This window comes from Neolamprologus multifasciatus, chromosome 12, assembly GCF_963576455.1.
Source record: "Neolamprologus multifasciatus chromosome 12, fNeoMul1.2, whole genome shotgun sequence".
In the NCBI taxonomy this organism is placed as follows: Eukaryota; Metazoa; Chordata; class Actinopteri; order Cichliformes; family Cichlidae; genus Neolamprologus; species Neolamprologus multifasciatus.
In genome coordinates, this window is record NC_140450.1 from 6,612,889 (window position 1) to 6,632,422 (window position 19,534).

The following is a 19,534-nucleotide window of genomic DNA, read 5'->3' on the forward strand; positions in this document are numbered from 1 at the left end:
GACACCTGACGCTTTTCAGTTGTAGCACCTGTCCAGTGCAAGCAAGCGGTCTCTCTCTGGCACTGGTTGTCCACCACCTTTCACCTCCTTCGACGCCAGCTACTGCTCAAAGGAACCCACATATCCTGCATTTTAAACAGTGTTGTTATATGACACACTGTTTATCCTTATTAAGTTTACACTAGTTATTATATACACAATGTGCAGATTTCTTTAGATTAAAAGCTGCAAAATAGTTTTCGAAGAATGTAAAATAACAACATTGAGAACATTTATTTTGGTCTCCATTGTTGTGCCGATAAATTATTGATGCATTAATGCAACATCTAACAACAAAATTCAAGCCAGTTGTGATTTTAAAATTAAGATGAAGTCTGGGAAAACGCTTTCATAATAAATCTTGCAGTTCCTTGTCATGCTATTTTCTTACAGTGCCATCTTCCCTTTCACTGTCCCCGAAGCAATAGGTTGAATTTTTGCCTTCTGACTCTTCCATGAGCTGACTCCTCTTCTAATTTTCTCTCTCTGATGGCCTTCGTTTCAACCACTGCTCCTTTCACTTCTTTGAAGGAGCTGCTCCTCCTTCTGCCTTTTCTAAGCTGTATAGGAACTTCTCTTCACTTGCCATCAAACTGTACAGCTTTTGGTTTATGCTGACAAGTTCTATTTTACTCTTTGTTTTTTAATTTCATTTTTTTTTGACAGTACACTCACTTGTTTTTTTTTTTTGGTTACTTCATTTTCCTCCCCATCCCTCCTTCTTCTACCATCTGCTCATCCATCAATAAATCCATCCATCAATTGCCTGAGGACAGAAACGCAAGTCCAGCTCTACTGTCCAGTATATGGTGAGCATGCTATTTATGCATTTTGCCCTGTCACTTCTTTTTTGGTCCATCCCGTCTCCTTTCTTCCTTCGGTGTAATAGATTTGAGACTCCCTTCCTTCACTAACTTTTTATTCACAGTGGGTGCCGATTTATAAATCATTTTTATTCAACAGCAGTCAGGTGTCGTGTAGGCACTTCTTGTTAAAAATGCTCTGGTGTACACGAGGTAATGCATTTTACATGACGGCAACAGCAGCACCTTGTTAGGAGCTACAGAGGCTGAGTAGCTTCTGAGCGGCAACAGCTGCCATGTCACATAAAGAAAATGACAGCGTATACAGAAAGTTATATTTCATTGACAGGAAAAAGCCAGGCACAAGTCACAGCAATGGTGTCACTCGCTTGATTGACAGGCCGGGATGATCCTTGCGAAGTACGGCGTCACGAGAATACTCTGAAAACGTAATGGAAGCAGGGTGTTTTAGTTCCATCAGAGTTACTCCAGGGATGTTGCTCCAGATCTGTCAGGCACACACTTTTAGAACGGAGCCAGTACTTGTAGTTTTGAGACAGAGCCCTTGAGTTTAACAAGGTGCATACTTCAAACAAGAGTAAAAGTATAATTATTTAATCCTCCACCTCTAAGAACGCTATAGTTTTCACCTACTACGCTGAATCTGTAACCTACGCTGACCATTCACAGAGAAGATGCTGCAGCAGCCGGGCAGCATATGAAATTCCATACAAAACATGTTGACTATTAAATATTGTTTAATAAGGGTTTCATCCAGTGTGTTACAAGCCCAGCAGCCCACCTGGCCTAAGGTGACTCCCCAACGAGGCTCCGGAGTTAAGTTAGCTCAGGACTCTTATTAACCTACTGTTCCTGTTAGCTATACTTCATCTATTCAAAAACAACTTTGGGGAAAAAAAACTATAATAAGATTACAAATGAATAAAGAACCAGGCAAATATCAGAACCTAGTACTGTTCAGCTGATATTCATGCACTAATGTCCAGTAATTACTGATTACAGTAGTCTAGGTCATTGATTGCTGTGGCTCGGTTCTCTCTCGCTGTTACAGGCTGTAAACGGGAAATCAACTCCTCACTTGACTCATTACCCACAGTGTTTGCAGAGGCCAACATGCATGTGCATCAGAATTGGCCATTACAGCGGATCAGCGTACTTTACTGTAGATAAACATGTGTGCATTTTTTCCAGTGTACTACTCACAGTGTATCAATGTATTTACTGCCACATTAACCTGTGAACATTGCTGTATGAGGCTTGAGAGCAGAATATACAGTATGTGGTTCACATATGCCACTGAGTTCTCCTCTGCAAATGTAAAAATAGACCAGTCTTTTACTTTTAAGCAAGGCGCGCATGTTCCTTTTACACAGAAATGGGTCAAAAAGTGTTCCAGTTTTTAAATTAAGCTTCTGGTATACTGGAAATGACTCCAGCATGTGCACTTATTTTGTCAGTACCAGCTTGACTTTACACAGTCTTAGGTAGCGTTTAGATGTTTACTTATTTGTTTTAAACAAACTTGGGAGAAAAAAGCAGGTTTATAGCACAGTACTGCATCCAAACGCTGAAGACACGATCACAAAACAACAGCCTGGCTTTGCCTGACTAAACACAACATGCAGTACATGCAGTACAAAAGTCTGATCTAGGGCACAAACACTCTGTGAATGGTCCACGTACCCTACATGTTCAGTGTCATACTTGGAGGATTTAAAATAAAACAAGAATTTGCATAAGAATATTAAACCACACAGAATTACTAGTTTCAGTTCACTTATTTCTGACCCCTAACTTCTTGCCCTGCCGTTAAGCAGAAGGAACCTTTTTTTCCTCTCCGATCTTCTGATCTGGCTCATCCTTTTTTCTTTTTTTTTTTTATCTACCACACTTGTCATCTCTTCTGCACCTTTCCCTCCTTTGTTCTTCCTGTATCCATCCTGGAAACCTCGTGTGGATACTTTAACCCCCTTTTAACCCTCATCTATGGTTATAATTGTCTGTGATCACTCCTGATGTCCGGTGTTCTGTTTCATAATTTAGAAATGATCTAATGGACATTTTGCTTTCAAGATGACAATGATTGGCAGTCGTCTCCACAACTGGCATCATTCCTTCTTTCTTTTTTTTTTTTTCCTTCAATGCCTCCCTGAAGTGTTAGCAGTTTTCTCTCCACAAACACACATGACGTAAATGCTAAGGCCCCGAGTTGATACTGCAAACACGCTCTGACTAAGACGGCTCACGATGGTATCGTTGCTTTGAGGAATGCATTTCATCGTCACAAAGGCAGCAGAGTGACAGCCACTTTGTTTGGTGTAATTTGTGTGTGAGTGTGGAGATTTGGTTGGGAGTGGCTGTGTGTGGATTACCGTATGGGTGCTTAAAATTTCTATATGTCAGCTTATTGTCAGCTTACACAGCTTTTTCTTGCTGTTTAGTGCGTGCTTGCATTATGTGGTGTTTTCGCACCATATGTGTGCTGGCATCCTCTCCTCTTCTCTCTCCTCTCCTATACTCCTCTCCTCTCGTCTCGCCTCCTCTGAGTAAGCCCAGTGGCTTAAAAAATTCATATTATGGTAAACATACACACCCACAACCACACACACATCAGTCTTCATCTTTCCATCTTGAAAGTCAGTGTTAAAGAGTCACCATTACAGTCACTGTGATTCAGCACTGCTGCAGCACCAAGATTACCAAACATTTTGTTTTATTGAATCTTCTGGGCTTGTTTAAAATATGCACTTTTAAATTCTCATATTTTGGGGAATTGTGCTTATCTAATTAATGTTAGGTGGAATCATTCACTAGCTTGGCAGCACACCAACATCATGCCATATCTTAGCCAAGTCTTAATAGGGGATTAGGTAATCCTCCTGATTACTTAAGACCTCTTGAAATTTCACTTACAAGCAAGATTGCTTGCATTTTACTGTATCAACTCACATAATTACCATTGACGTAACTGTAGCTTATTCACTGTCACACCCAGGGCTTGATCCTTTGTAGGGTTTAAACTGGATATTCCCCCCGCCAGCAGGATTACAAATGTAATGTAGATTCAATGCAAAAATAATTTAGATCAATCTACGCTCCAAAGAGCCGGCCGCTCTTTGATGTTTGATCTTCAAAAGAGCATTTCATCCAGGCTTCTAAAGGTGATTCACTACGGCCAAACGGCACAATTGAATCGTCTTGATGTGGAATCCCAAGCAGGGGAAGTCACTTGTGACATCACGATGATGTCAGAGTACCCCTCAGCCCATGGTGTCACCTGAGAATTACAAATCAGTCTTGAGAGTGAACGTTTTAGGATCATCCCTTCACAGTTGCTGCGTCTGCCTGCCACCTTCAGGCCTCACTGGGATGCACACCTACATGTATCCTACTACTTTGCTCTGATCCGCACGGTACAAATTAAATAAATGTAACACAGAACAGCAGATAAATTTTGAATATCAAAATGTTGCATTGAGTTTTTTCTGAATGAAAGGACAAATCCTAACTCTTTACCTTACGTGAGAGCCACTAAGGTGAGACCCTCAAAGTTGATTCTGTCAAAGAGACATATATGTGCTAATTCCAAAAACACACGAGCACAAGCATGGACACACACTCACAAGCCCACCTCTTGCTGTTGTTAACACTCTTGTTGTGTCTCCTCCTTTTCCTTACCTTTCCTTTCCTTTCCTGCACAGCCCCAGACAAACAGCACCAAAAACAGCATAGTCACCAGCCCCAAAGGAAACATCCCTTCACCCGCTCTGGTATTTATCTCCTAACCCGCCCTTCACTTGTGTGTTTGTGTGTGCCCGACTTCCCGCCGCCCTTATGTCCTTTAAGACCCTTACCTTCACCCTATCCCACACCTTTTCCTTCACCTTTGTGTGTTTTTCTTTTCTGTCCATTCTTGTTGGTTTTGTTTGGTCTTTATCGAGCCACTGAGATGGCCAAAGCAGTCGGGTAGGTCGTAAACCAGCAGTCGTGTCAGGAAGCATTTTCCCACGGCAGTTGGGAATGCTTTGTGACTTGGACTCGGGTTGATAGTCTACCGCCATGTTGTTTTCTCTGTCAGTGTAAGTTTGCCAAAGACAAATAGACAACCAGTGCCTGCAGGGACTGTCACTGCGATTTACCCCCTTCCTTCTGTATTGAAGCTGTCCCCCACCGTGTCAGTCCAAAGGTCTGCAGATTGTCCTTCCAGCGAAAAAAATTACACCCGTGGATTTTAGAGAATTCCTCTGATGTTTTGGAATAAAAACCTGTAAGCTAAAAAGGCCCACAGTACACAGCCTTGTTTGTCTGCTTGTTAGAAAAAACATATTTGAACTAAATCCTGCTACTCTCTTGCCTATGGATTTGTCTTTTATGTCAAAAAATGATGTGAAGTCCATTGTCAAATAGTTGGGAAAATTCAGCGATATTGCGAGTGAGGTTTTCTTATGGAACAGAAATGGGGAGTTCTAGTTTTCCTTTGGGACTCTTTATTGTTCTGATTACTATATATACACAGGGCAGCAGTTTGGCTTTATGTTCTAGAGGGCACACTAGTAACTAAAATGAAGTTTATTGGATTTACAGAAAGTGTGCAATAATTGTTTAAACAAAATCAGACAGTTGCATAAATTTGTGCACCACAAAAAAAGAAATGAAATCAATATTTAGTAGATCCGCCTTTTGCAGAAATTACAGCCTCTAAACGCTTCCTGCAGCTTCCAATGAGAGTCTGGATTGTGGTTGAAGGTATTTTGGACCATTCCTCTTTACAAAACATCTCTAGTTCATTCAGGTTTGATGGCTTCCGAGCATGGACAGCTCTCTTTAACTTCAATAATATTCAGGTCTGGGCTGAGATGGCCGTTCCAGAACATTGTACTTGTTCCTCTGCATGAATGCCTTAGTGGATTTTGAGCAGTTTTTCGGGTCGTTGTCTTGTTGAAAGATCCAGCCCCGGCGCAGCTTCAGCTTTGTCACTGATTCCTGGACATTGGTCTCCAGAATCTGCTGCTACTGAGTGGAATCCATGAGTCCCTCAACTTTGACAAGATTCCCAGTCCCTGCACTGGCCACACAGCCCCACAGCAGGATGGAGTCACCACCATATTTTACTGTAGGTAGCAGGTGTTTTTCTTGGAATGCTGTGTTCTTTTTCCTCCATGCATAACACCCCTTGTTATGCCCAAATAACTCAGTTTTAGTTTCATCAGTCCACAGCGCCTTATTCCAGAATGAAGAGTTGTTTTGAGACCCCCATGTTGCTACTCTTCAGAGAAAATTAAAAGAGGAGGGAAACTTACTTCTCATTATTGGATTCACCTGTGTATGTAGGTCAGGGGTCACTGAGCTTACCAAGCCAATTTTAGGTCCAATAATTAGTTCTAAAGGTTTTAGAATCAATAAAATGACAACAGTGCCCAAATTTATGCACCTGCCTGATTTTGTTTAAACAATTATTGCACACTTTCTGTAAATCCAATAAACTTCATTTCACGTCACGTGTTTCAAAGTCTTTGTGGTAGTGTGGGTTCAAGCATGGAGGACAGGTGTTTATTGCTGATCCATGAAGGGAATAGAGAGTAGGAGGGCGGCTGCAATAATCGCACTGTTACCAGGGTTCATCTAGTTTGTGTTCAGCCATTTGGTGCATTATCTCCTTAATTACAGCAGGGGACTGACATGCTTCCCACCTGGAAGCAGTAGGCAGGTGGTGGTAAATCCACATGAATATATGTTTATATATATGAATACATTAGTGCTTCGTTTAAATGAATTCCATCTAGAGTGAAAAAAGGGAAATCATTTAATTAGCTGCACAGCAAAAGCATCGCATCAGTGTTAATGTGGGGTCAACAGGGACGTGTCACCATCGAACCCTTCCCCCATCTGATGATGCCATCAGCACTTGCCCCCCAATCTGCAAACCCCAGGTACTTTGTTCTCACTCATCGTCTTGTCCCACGTTGCCACCGGTGTCTGTTGCCCTAGGAGATGGTTGCCTTGACAACACCACCATCATCACCAGGGAGACAGCTGATGATTGGTCATCACAGAGGTGTCACTTCCTGGCGGGGGGGCTACACAGGATATTCTACATCGAGTGACAGCTCCTAGTAGAGGGAGAAAATATCTCTGTCTCCAGTCTGAGTCATCAGCAATCAGTGGCTACTGTGTGAACTTGAGAGGAGGCAAGCCTTTGAGGGTTTCAAGACAAAGGTCAAGTACTGGTGTAAATGTGGTAAAACTATAACTGTTATAGCAGAAAGTGGCAAAGAAAGAGTACAGCTTTGTACCTCATGTGGTGATTTGCAAGCTGCAGTACAAGTGCTAAAGGAGATATTTCTGCAGTATCGAGGTGGTACGTGGACAGAATTGCACAGTGAATATGAAAAACACAACAACATTGCAATGTTGTTGGGTTTTTTGTTTTTGGGTGGATTTGAACAGCTTTTATCAGAAGATAGCATTGATAAACAGCAGAAAGTGAGACTCTAGATAAAAGCACTTTCATGGATTCAAATAAAGTAATCGTGAATTTTATTAATTACCAGATGAAATAATAGAAAATAGTCCAGATAAATTACTGAAATTGCAAATTAGAAAATGGAAAAATATATAGTAATGAATGATTGTTTATAAGGAAACTGTATGGCAAGCAGTTAAACTTAATTCTATATAGAGTATGTAGAAATATACTGAACTAGTTTGCTGAAATGATTGATAAAAAGTTGCAATTTATTAGCTAGACGTAACTACAAGCAAAATAATTAAAATAGCCAAAAGTATAAATTAATAAGTAAAATTGCTAGATTAAAAGTATAAATTGAAATTGTTAGCTAAAATAAGTGATTGGAAGTGGTCCTTGCACATAATGAGTAGTGTTTAAATGGAGACTATGCCTATACCTAAATGGTAGGGGTGCAACAATACTCCTATTGATATTGAACCGTTTGATACAGTGCTTTCGGTTCGGTAGCATATATATCGAACAATACAAAATTTTTAATTTATTTTATCAACTTTCCTTCTGACGATGTTGTCTGTGTTGAGAGCTCAGTGGATCTGCGCTCGACAGTGCAGCCTAGGCGGAGTAGTCAAATGCAGATTCACTGAGCGCAGGGCAAGCTAGCAGACAGAAGTTAAGCTCTCCTTGCAACATGGCAAATTGAACCTCCCCCACCCTCATTCAGATGTGGCGTTTGGAACTATTTTGGTTTTTATGTGATGTATGACCCTGAAGGTAAGCGCGTCATGTACAAAAGTAAAACAGTATGTTGGATGTGCCACGCAATCCTCAATTACATTGGTGGGAACTAGTGCGTTAGCGCAGTTAGCTCGTTGGCCGTCCAGCCCCACACACGGGAAGATCAACGGTAGCTCGTTAATGGAGATTTGCCGTGTTGTGGCGTTAACGTCATTTCAACGAGATTAACGCTGACAGCACTAGTGGGAACACAACGAATATGACTGCATATTTACTCCGACATCATCCTAGTGCAAAGACAAGCGGAAGCAGACAAAAACAACAAGCACTCATGCTACAAACTTTACCCGAGTCGTTTAGACAGCCGTTAGCACATGATTCTCCTTATGGGGACCTGATATGTTTAATATGCTGCTGAGAATATAGCCCAGAAGAAGCGTATAGTATAGCTTTTATTTTGGAAAGAGCCATTTCTCTGTAATAAACTCTCTTTTCCAAAGATGAGTGATTTCTTGATCAGATATATAGATATATATATATTTTTTTTTTTTTTTTACTTTGTTGTTTCAGCAACATTAAACTTAAAAACTGTACTTTTGAGTTAAAATATATATTTATAATTTTAATAAATGACAAATTAAAAAGGCATGAACGTTTGTTTTTTTGTATCAAAAAAATATCAAACCGTGACACCAAAGTATCGAACCTAACCATGAATTTTGTGTATCGTTGCACCCCTACTAAATGGTCATCATTCAGAAATGGTAAGCTAAATGCTTTGAGTAACTGGTGAGGTGAGAGTGGTTTGTGTCTGCCTGACAGGGTTTGGGGGTATGTCAGAAAAAGATAAAAGTTGGGAACCACTACCTTGCTGTACTTTAAGAGACAGCTTAGTTTCAGCATGAAGTTTAGTGTTGGTAGCAGCAAAATTAGCATGACAAATTGTTATGTGGCTAATCCTGTTGAGTGATTGAGCCATTTCTTTGCACATAGTCCTGAACAACAATAGCTGTTTCTGATTAAATTCCATTTCAAAAAGGACCCTGAAATGATGCCAGCGTCTGCCCGGCAGTGATCGCCGTTTCTGTTGAGACGAGTGTGAAAGAACAGAATGACCCGTTTTCCATCATGTGGGGCATCTGAGTCTTTCTGCTGGGTATGCCAATGTTTTGCGAGATGTTGAGGCCATTTTTTTAAAAAAAAAATCTGTCACATTATATTTTATGCATATTGTATGAGCTGGCTGATTTTTGTCATTATGCCTTTGTCCCTTTCGATTTGCTATTTCTGTGATTTGGCATGCATTTCCATCTTTTCAGGCATAGAAAGCAGTTTGAAATTATGCATGCACAGCAGGGTGGTGCAGAAATAAGGAGTACCCATGTAAACAAAAGCCTAGAAAAGTTAAGGTTCAAAAAGATGTCACAGCTTTGAGTGCAACTTTATGCCATCTCTTCCCTTAGGCTGTGTACTTGCTCTGTGTATGTGTGTATTTCGACTTGTATTACTTATGTTGTGGGGACATATGTAGAGCTGTTTATATTACAGGGACTCGCCTCAGTTTTGAGATTTTAAAAAACAGGTCATTAGATTTTAGTGTAAGGATGTAGGATAAAATGATGGTCGCAGTAGTTGGGGCGCAGTTTGGGTCAAGTCTTTAGGAAAAGAAGAAAAGTCAGTGTAGTGTCCTCTGAAGTATGCAAAAAAACACTGTGTGTGTGTGTGTGTGTGTGTGTGTGTGAAATTGTATGAGCACTGATGTGCTCATTGCAGATTAATTTGTGTGTGTGTGTGTGTGTGTGTGTGTGTGTGTGTGTGTACAGGCAACAGAACTGACTCCAAATGACAGTTTTCAGTTCATCCACCCACTCTATGACTTTGAAGGATTCTCCCCCTCTCTTTTCTGCCATCCTTAACAAGCACTTTCTCTTCATACAACATTCATGTCACTCTTTCTGGTACACTTGGTTCATTTATATTTACGTTTATGTCAAATTCTGCTCTCTTCCTTTCCCTCCCTCTCTTTCTCTTCCACTTTTTCTTTACTTGCTCTCTTTTATTTCATCTTCCTTCATCTCCCCTCCTCATCTTCCTCTTCCTCCAGGAACCTCAGACAACTGTCATCCATAATCCGGTGGACGGGACAAAGGTATACGTCATTCCCCAGTCCAGACCTCTTCTTTCTCCTGCTCTGTCATTCTCCTCCTCTTCCTTATCTTCTCCTCTCCTTTGATATTTCTTTTCATGCTGCATCTGTGCGAGTGCAACACGGCTTTGTGCACTTGTCTATGTGTGTAACTAAATATTAATCTCAGATAAAAGTCTGTCTGAAGGGAACAGGTGCTAGGTAGCGAATGTTGTTTACCCCAACAACCAAACTTGTTAGTCTGCCACCAAGGGGGACCTCAACACATGCATGTATTAGGATTAAGGGGATTCTAACTATACTTAATGTCTATTCAAGTAAGAATAGTGGCAGTCCTTATAAGCTTAGATGTCATGTTTGAGCTCAGATGTTATATTTTAGCAGAGACTGGTGTCTTTGGATCTTTAAGACTGTTATATTCAGCATTCAGCATTGTAATTTATTCATATATATGATATAGGTAGAACTTTTTATTTGCATTATACTGACTGATGGTGTTTTGTGGTACCCTCTCTTACTGTCCTATAATCTCTTAAAAGCTGCTGGTGTAATCAGTGTGAATGTGTATGTGTTTATAGCTTGTGCATGAACATGCATGCCTTTGCAGTAAGATCACTTCCTCATAGGCATGACTGAGGTGTTTTCCCCGAGTTGTTATACCCAAAGTGAGAAGTAGCAGAACTTTGTTTGAAAGAGATATTCATGTTTTTTAATAAAGCGCAGTGATCTTTTGATCGTGGGTCAGTTATATGTGTGAAATACAGTACATGACTTTGAATTCTCACTCTCCAAGCTCAAACAGAGGCTATGCAGGAAGGCGATGAAAGTATCTGGAAGATTAGTCTTCAGTGCAGTTTATGTTTTCACACCCGCCTGGTTTAAAGAAGCACACTTGACCTCTTTAGCACTTACTCACTCAGCTCTGTCCATCTGGTAAGTTAAGTTTGATAGATTCTGGACTTTGTGAGCCAACAATAAAGAGGAGTCGAGATCAAGTAAATGTGAGGCTTCAATATGTGACCCGAGAAATGAATGTCGCATAAAAGAACAAAGAAAATATATTCACCATATTTACACAATGAATAGTTTTCAAAGGGTCAAACAAAACGAATAAGATGCAGAATGTCACAGGAAACATCTCAGTGATTCAACCCAAAGAAAACAAACTGTAGGCGTAATCACACTTTTAATTATATTTCAAATAGTTGACAATCCTTTCCACACTTCTTTCCTTCGCGTTCACATGAAAACAGTTTTTCTTTTCGCTCTTCCTCTCCGGTCAGGCCACCAGCTGCTCTTTAAAAGGCTATGTATGAAACCACTTTGGTGCTTTGTGCTCGTGATGCTGTTAGCACACGTGCATGCTTCTAATGAGGTCACAGAGTCTCTCAACTCTTCATGCAGGGGAATTTAGGCCCATTTAATCTTCTAATTGGAAATGAGAAACTCCTCCTCTGGCAAAAGCCTAAGAAGAGGGAGACAGCCAGCCAGGCAGGCAAGCAGGCAGACGGGTAGATGATTAGATTTGGGGGATGCAGCCCCTGATTAAGATGACAACATATCGCCCTGTGAGAATCTGTTTGTCTACTAGCGTTATTGAAATGGAAAGCATTTTCCATTAAGTTTCTGTCAGTTTCAGCATGATATAAGTGCTCCCACTGAAGAAAAGGCATCATTTGTCCACTTGGTGCAGTACACACACAGGATGAAGCTGCAGGAGCTTTGGCTTGAGTAGAAGAAAAGAGGTTTGAGGGTAAAAAGGTTAAATATAGACGGACTCTTTTAAGTTTTTGAATTGTTAATGCAAAAATAAGTAAACAAATAATAGTTACAAAGGCTGGATGATAGTAACTAACGTATTTGCAGTTTGATTTTGTGTTTTGCTTATGAACTAAATCCACAGTAAGTAACTGGTCTTGGTGTATTTTATGCTGTTTTGGGTTTGTAAAGACATGACATGGCAACATAGGGTGCCCCCTGCTGGCCAGTCTTGTGTCTGTGTAAATCAAGTGTCATTGCCCTTCTTGTGACGTCCCTCTTCATGTGCATTCAGCGCGAACGTGTGCCCTATCATGGCCGAACCTTAGCTAACTGTTTATCTCTGATCTCCAGGAATCGTCGGACAGCAGCAACACCACTGTGGAGGACGAAGATGTGAAAGGTAAGACTGCAAATAAAAGGAGAAGCTGTTTGCTCCGAATGAAAAGTCACAACACTCCAGGGGTCTTGACCAGTTTTGGATCATCACTTGACATTTCCAGGCTTTTGTTTGTCACTGCAGTCAGTCAGTGAACAACTTGTGCGACAGCTGAACTTAATGTGCATCTAGTAATCAAAAATTTCAGGAGCCAGAAATGTAATTTTTTAAACAACAGAAGTCGATGACAATCGTGTGACAGCACACTTTAATGGAATATGTTGGAGATTTGGCTGATTGCCTTTCAGTTGTTAAGTTCTCAGCTTTATAATGGTGGATTTTGACAGGCTCTGTTATTGCTCTTTAGTTGCTGGGAAAATGGATTCTCCTTGCGGTGAAAGCTGCTCTTTGTTACTGACATAATTGTACCTGAATGAATGCCTCTTTATGAAATTGCTACAATTTTTAAAAGCTTAAAAATTACAGTCAAATGTACTGAGGGTCTAGGGAGGCTCTTAATACTTACATGCTCTGCTTTGCATGAGCTTCTCTTGTTTATTAGACTGTATTATCACGAGCCTCGGGGCAGAAATGTTTTTTTGATGCCAACTGCTGACAAACTCTCATGCGACCGGCTTTGTGTTCATAGTGGCTTCGAGTGGAATGAAGAGCGTAATGACTGGATTTATTTAAAATGCTGTTGCTTTGCAAAAGGCTGAGCAGCACATGCTATATGTACTAAAAGGGTTATTGTTTAAAAAGAGTCCAACATGCACATCATGTGTGGTGCACATGCAGTAGATGAGCTCTAATTTAGTCATCTGGCTCACGTCTAACCTCTTACTGATTCCTCACGGAGCTCTATAATGAAGACATGTATGGTTATGATTTTGTGTGTTTGAGATGTGAGACGAGGGCTGTGAAATGTAAGAGGCCTTGTAATGCTGTTGTGGTTTGGCTCAATAGAGTTTGGCTGAAATCTTAATACTGAGGAGCACACACCCCTTAAATACCAACATGCCTGTGTGGGGTGTCAGCTTTTGGTGCCATGTAGTTGTGGCTGTGTGTGCGTGTGTCACTTGGCTAGAGTTGCGAGAGGAAAAAAACACTCTTTCAAAGGCGTATCACACATATCAGCAAATAACTCCACAAAGTGTTTTTGTGTCTAGCCTTTTGTGTCCACTCGGTGTGTGTTTTCCTCTTGTGTTACTGTGAAAGCGTAATTTCAGCTTATCTATACCAACACACTCAAACACCCCTGTTCTCCACATCTCAGCTGAGTACAATGCATCTAAATCGGGTCATGAATGTCTCATTTTGGTGCCAAGCATACAGAACAGGATGTGCGCTTCCATCTCCTCCTCCTCACCGTCCTCCTCCTCCTCCCTATAGAGGTTTTGCTGCTATGTCACAAATTCCCTAGCAACCGCAGAAGAGCCATCATGTAGGTCTCGTAGAAAAAAAATGTTGGAAACGGTACTCCAAATGCTTTTATTATAGTTGCTTATTACCTCTGCCAAGGAAGCGATGTGATCAGTACAGGGCGTTTGCCAGCACAAAACTTGCTCCAACTTGCTGGATTTGAATTAAAATTTTAGCACCAAGTTGGGAGTGATTAGTGTTTCGAGTTAATGCATCCTAAAAGATTTTCAAAAGAAGATTGAACCTTTTCTTCATATATTCAAAAATACATATTAAGTTGAAATAAGAAAAGTTGGGAGACATTATCTCGATGTTCTCAAGAAAATATCAATAATTGATCCTGATCCAGATATCCTCCTGGAGTCAGGAGATCGGTTCATACAGAGGTGTGCAGTTTAGGATTCATGTTACTTTGATGGCACTGAAGTCAATTAATGTGTTGTACTAAATGTTACATGAAACTAATTTATTATTGAGACTATAAAATCAGTAGAAATGTGTTTATGGAAGTCATAAATCAAGTGAGAAGTAATTTTATCATACATTTCTCCAGTCACCCTTTTTATAAACAGAGGTGTAGCACCCTGCTGGCTGTCAAGAAGGGTGCAGGTTTAGTGTCTATAAATAGCATTTTTTCTTTTTAATCTATCAGTTTTTTTTTAAAATTGATGCAGTTCCAGTTAATTTGGTCTTTTGGCGCTTTGATTAATTTGTCTGAAATCTTTCAGCGAACTGATTGGAAGTATTTCTGTACTGCACCTTAGTCAAATTGTCATCCAATGTCAAATGATGTGCCTAAACGTTAGCGTTAAAACAAACGTTATGAAGGTAGGGCATCTTGACAGAACATTGTATCGCCTGGAAAAACTTTATGCACAAAGGAAGTACTGTATACTACTGTACTTTTCCTGCATCATCCCCCTACTCTAAATTGGAGCGCCACCACCCCACCCCTCTGGCAGAAGTGGAGGGGGCTAGGACACCTTTGGATGGGAGTCTGGGCTAAAGGGAGAGGTGTCTAAACTTAGCACCAGTGGCAGGAAACCGAGACGGAGCTCCCGGAGAGGTGTTAAAGACGAACCGCTCGGCTAGCGCCACCCTTGGATAGCAATAGTTTGAGGGCTCTTAGGGAGCTAACACTCTTTGCTCAGAGACAACTACAAGAACCAGGTGAGTGTGGCGTGTTTGGTTGGAGTAGTTTGTCTCTCGCTTGGCTTTATAGGATCTTCTTGTGAGGTCAGTGCTCGACAGCTGGCTTGTAACCCAACACCTGCACTGGCCTTCAGAGCATCTGAGTACATATCTGTTCTGTTAGCCTCAATAAGTCTGTAGAAGAGAATATGTTGCATGCAGCTTTCTGAGGGCTGATTGCTGTTTTCAGTCATTAATTTACATGTTTTTGTGTTAGAATTTGAAGGGTTATTGGGTGTTAATTTAATAGTCCCAGTATTCTTCTTATTTGACATCTGTTGAATTAACTGTCCATCGCTGGAATATTTATGCTCTGCACTTCCGAGATATCGCTTGTCAGTCACCCACTGTTGGTTGCACACTGACAAATTTACTGTTGCAGAAGGTGTGGATTGTTTAATAGGTGGTCTGTGAATTTCATGTAATCGTGTTTGAGTGGGTGTACTTCCAGTGGCAGCAAATTCCTTGTTTCCCTGCAGGGGCCTTTTCTTTCCCTCTATTTGTCAATGAGTTGTTCGCGTGCCAGCTGATTAAACAGACAAGCGATAATGAGTAACATCCAACTCTCTCTCATTATCATCATGGCCATCACTGTTGTCATCATCCGTCCTCTGCTTACTGGCAAGACTCCCATTAAAGTCTCAGTAAAACCTCTCATGCAGCGGCAGCCGCAGTTGTAAATCCTGCCAAAATGGAGTCATTAACTGAGATAACGAGAAAAAAGCTTCTTCTTTTTTTCTCTCTTGCTCAATCTATTGACAGACGGCTGTGCCAAATAGTAGCAGTAATTTTTCTGAAAAAGTAAAGACAGACTGTGGTCATCACATTCATCTGCCCCCTTCATGCCATCTCATATGTAGTTCCAACCGTTCCTCACTGGGACATTCCTGTGTATGAATATGAATAAGTATGAATATGGCTCTCATCTCTCTTGTGATTGGTGTCACTCTATATATATGTGTGTGTGTGTTAGGGAAGAGCTTAGACAACAGCTCGCTTAAGGCGCAGTCCAGCACAAGCTCCCAACCTGATAGCTCTCAGAGCTCCTCAGCTGCTGTGCACTGTAAGTCAGCATGGCCGCCAAATGCCTATAACGCATTCAAAAAGTTGACTAAATAACTTTCTGCGTGTTTTGCTTGTATTAAAAACAGTCCTCGCTTATATTAAAAGCATGCATCTGCTGCTGTGTAGAGCCACTAAATCCCTGCAACGCCTTGACTTAGAAAGCCTTGTCTCTATTTCTGCATCAGTCTGAAATTAACAATTTAAATACAGAAAAGGGAAAAGTTCTATAAACCACCAGAGTGCTCTGTAGCATATCGCTCCTCTACCGTCCCTTCCTCCCACCTTGTGCCACCTACACCACATGGGATTAGGACAACTCTTTGTCTCCCTCAATTGGATGTTCATGGAATAACAACACAATGCGACTGCTTTCCAGTTCTTGGCATGAACCCTGTCTTATGTTTCTTTCACTGTCTTTGTTTGAGTTTAACTTTGTCTTGAAGAGCTCTGATAATGCAGTCAGCACCTTAGCGCTACATCAAATGATGTGTCATTTGATATATTCGTGTAAATAAATATAGATCTTTTTTTTTTCACATTAGTCTGAGAGGACTGCTTGTCTTAGTGCTCTCCGAGACAAACTTTCATTCATGCGGTTACATTTAAGTGTCATTCCTCATGTCCATTCGTTCCTAAATCCAGCTGCCGCAAAGTTCGCTGACCTGCTGGGCTCAGTGCGTAGGGGATCAGGGCCCGTAGCTGACGGAGAAGGGAGAGCCAACACTCCACCTCCCTCTGCCCTCTCTGCCCCCTCCCCTCCACACACCCCGGTAGTCCCCATGCAGAGTAAGTAGAAAAGAGCAACAACAGACAGAGAGAACTAAATGAGAAACATATGTATAAGTTAGCATCTTCCTCTTGCTCTCATTTATTGCCAAGATGATGCATGAAAAGATGCACTGATACTGATCTAATTTTCATGTGCTATTTTGGGAAAGAGGAGGAATTTTAAAAATGCTGTTTTTTCACAGCTGTTTTCTGGATATTTCTGCAGTCCCTTTAACAGTTTTTAAAATAACCTTTATAGTTGCAGGAGAGATATAAATAAAGCTTATCCATCTAAAGCTACCTCGAAATGCAGTCTCAAAAGATATGTAGTGCAAATAGGGTTTTTTAATTTAAAAATGTCAATATTTATTGCATAATCATCACATAGTATTACTTTTGTATCCTGACATGTTTTTAGTTCAGTGTTACATTCTTTTAAATTTGAGCTTTCTTACATTTCACACATTTAATTAATTGTTTAAATAAATGTGCACTTTAACATGTCAGACTGATGATAAATTATTCTTAAGACTTTATATGTAATCTTGCCGTACAAAGGCAGCTAAACCTTGCAGATCTATGATGGTCTATCTATGATTACCTGTAAAATTACTCTGCATAATTTAAGTCCACTGTACTGTTATAGTGAACTATAGTTCCTGAAGGGATTTCCTTGTTTATTCATTCCTCTCTTCTCCTTGTCTCTACCACGTTCTGACAATGTTTTTAATCTGTTTCTATGCGTTCCTCCATCACCCATCCACCCATCCATCCATCTTGCCTGGACTGCACTCAGTGTCTCGACTCACAGACCTGGTAAGCAGCGTTCGCAGGGCGCCGGCGGCGCCGGCGGCCCCTGCGCCTGAAGTCGATGCTGCGCCGGTACCTAGTGCCAGGCCTACACCTCCACATGCACACACCACTTCCCCACCTCCCCCTCACTCCCCCTCCAGCCCTCCCCTGTCTTCCTCCCAGAGTGAGTACTGAGTGAGCCAAACCCCAAGCCTGCGCATGGTATCCAGTCAGGAGCCCTTATCAAATGACGTGTTAGGATTTCACAGGGCGCCTGTTTGGTAGTTTGTGTTCTGATTGTGCGAACAGGTGTATATGGCGTGAAGTACTTTGTGTTTAATATGATGCACTTGACTTCTGAGCCTTATTAACCTCCTGTGTGCTGCGCCACAGAGAGCACCGCTAACAGCACAGGGAATCTGTGTGTGTTGACTCACTGTTATGCCCTTAAATATATAGGTGACACGGTTTGTGGTGATATAAAGAGAAGCCTGGTGTGTGCTCATATTAAGGTGTCCAGGATCACATGATCACCCGGCCTCTTGTATGTGTCTCTGTGGCGTGTATGAATTAACCTGCTGCTGCTACACTTTGCTCATTGATTTATTTTCTCAGTTTTTCTAGCGTAGCTGGTGCGCTAACTTCCTTTGCCTGAGCATCTGTTTGGTGTAAATGAGTTAAAACTGTGTTTAAATGAACTGAAGTTAAATGAGCTAACATTGATGGCTCTTGTGTTTGCCTCTGAATAACTTTTGCTCGTACATGTTCACTGCAGCACGCAAGCAAGAAATTATCAAGATAACCGAACAGCTGATAGAGGCCATCAACAACGGAGACTTTGAGGCATACGCGTGAGTCTCTTTTTGTATGTACTATGTAGTTTCTGTGGTTTAAAGTTAGTGTTTGGCATCTTTAAAATGCGCTCATGTGTGCTCTTCAGTAAGATCTGCGACCCTGGACTGACTTCATTTGAGCCGGAGGCCCTGGGCAACCTGGTAGAGGGAATGGATTTCCACAGATTCTACTTTGAGAACCGTAAGATTAATAGATACATTTGATGAAAAGCATATTTGCCTAAACCACAAACTGAGATTAATACAGACGAATACTCCACAGCAGCGCTTACATTTACACTTGGATGAGTGTGTACTGGTAACAGAATATGTGCTTCTGTATGTTTACCTACTTTTTTCCTGCTTCCTGGTATTGTGAATTAATTTCCTTTGATATAACTAAATTGAATCATCAGTAGTAACACTGGTCCTGTCATTATTGTAGTTGTGCCATCGTATTTGATGATGTTGCCCTCATCATCCTTTCAGTTTTGGCTAAGAACAGCAAGCCGATCCACACCACCATCCTGAACCCCCATGTGCACCTGATCGGCGAGGATGCAGCCTGCATCGCCTACATCCGCCTGACTCAGTTTGTTGACGGCCAGGGTCGGCCGCGGTCCAGCCAGTCAGAGGAGACTCGCGTCTGGCATCGCAGAGACAGCAAGTGGCAGAACATCCACTTCCACTGCTCAGGCGCACCAGCTGCGCCACTCCAGTAAGGTATGGACTGAGTAAGCTGAAAGCAGAAGGATCTGTTCCAGTTCCATGTGTATTTTCTTGGACCTTACCGGTGTACCTTTACATGATTGATAGTTTAAGTTAAAAAAAGGATTATTTTTTTTAAACTTGGTGCACCTCCTGGGCTCTGGATCAAGCTGTTTCTCTTACTCTAAGCCAAATTCCTTGTGATTGGCTGCCCCTCATAAACGTAAAGTTTAAACAGTAGATGCTCACAGCTCTCATTGACACTCTCTTTGAAATAATGCAGAGCCAAGAGCAGAAGAAAAGTATTGAGTACTCAAAGCATTCCTGAGCTTTTTGCTCACCTGTTATATGCTGAACCTGTTATGCCAAAGTGAATTGATATCAGCACCCACCTCTGTATATTTT

General features: G+C 41.3%; 1 protein-coding gene across 15 annotated transcripts in view; it reads left to right on the forward strand.

The window, feature by feature from the left end:
• The window catches only part of camk2b1 (calcium/calmodulin-dependent protein kinase (CaM kinase) II beta 1), a 77,631-nt gene that overhangs the window by 52,274 nt on the left and 5,823 nt on the right, over window positions 1-19,534 (forward strand). For 4 of the 15 annotated variants that reach the window (XM_085179120.1, XM_085179121.1, XM_085179123.1 and 1 more), the window contains 6 exons: window positions 4,565-4,633; window positions 10,172-10,216; window positions 12,326-12,374; window positions 18,364-18,439; window positions 18,529-18,623; window positions 18,911-19,144. In XM_085179120.1, the coding sequence (XP_085035246.1) occupies window positions 4,565-4,633; window positions 10,172-10,216; window positions 12,326-12,374; window positions 18,364-18,439; window positions 18,529-18,623; window positions 18,911-19,143 (567 nt within the window). In that variant the 3' untranslated portion in view covers window position 19,144. Of the gene's footprint in view, window positions 1-815; window positions 849-4,564; window positions 4,634-10,171; window positions 10,217-12,325; window positions 12,375-15,936; window positions 16,027-16,670; window positions 16,815-17,592; window positions 17,773-18,363; window positions 18,440-18,528; window positions 18,624-18,910; window positions 19,145-19,534 lie in introns of all 15 variants that reach the window. The other 11 variants (XM_085179117.1, XM_085179116.1, XM_085179122.1 and 8 more) reach the window with 9 other exon arrangements.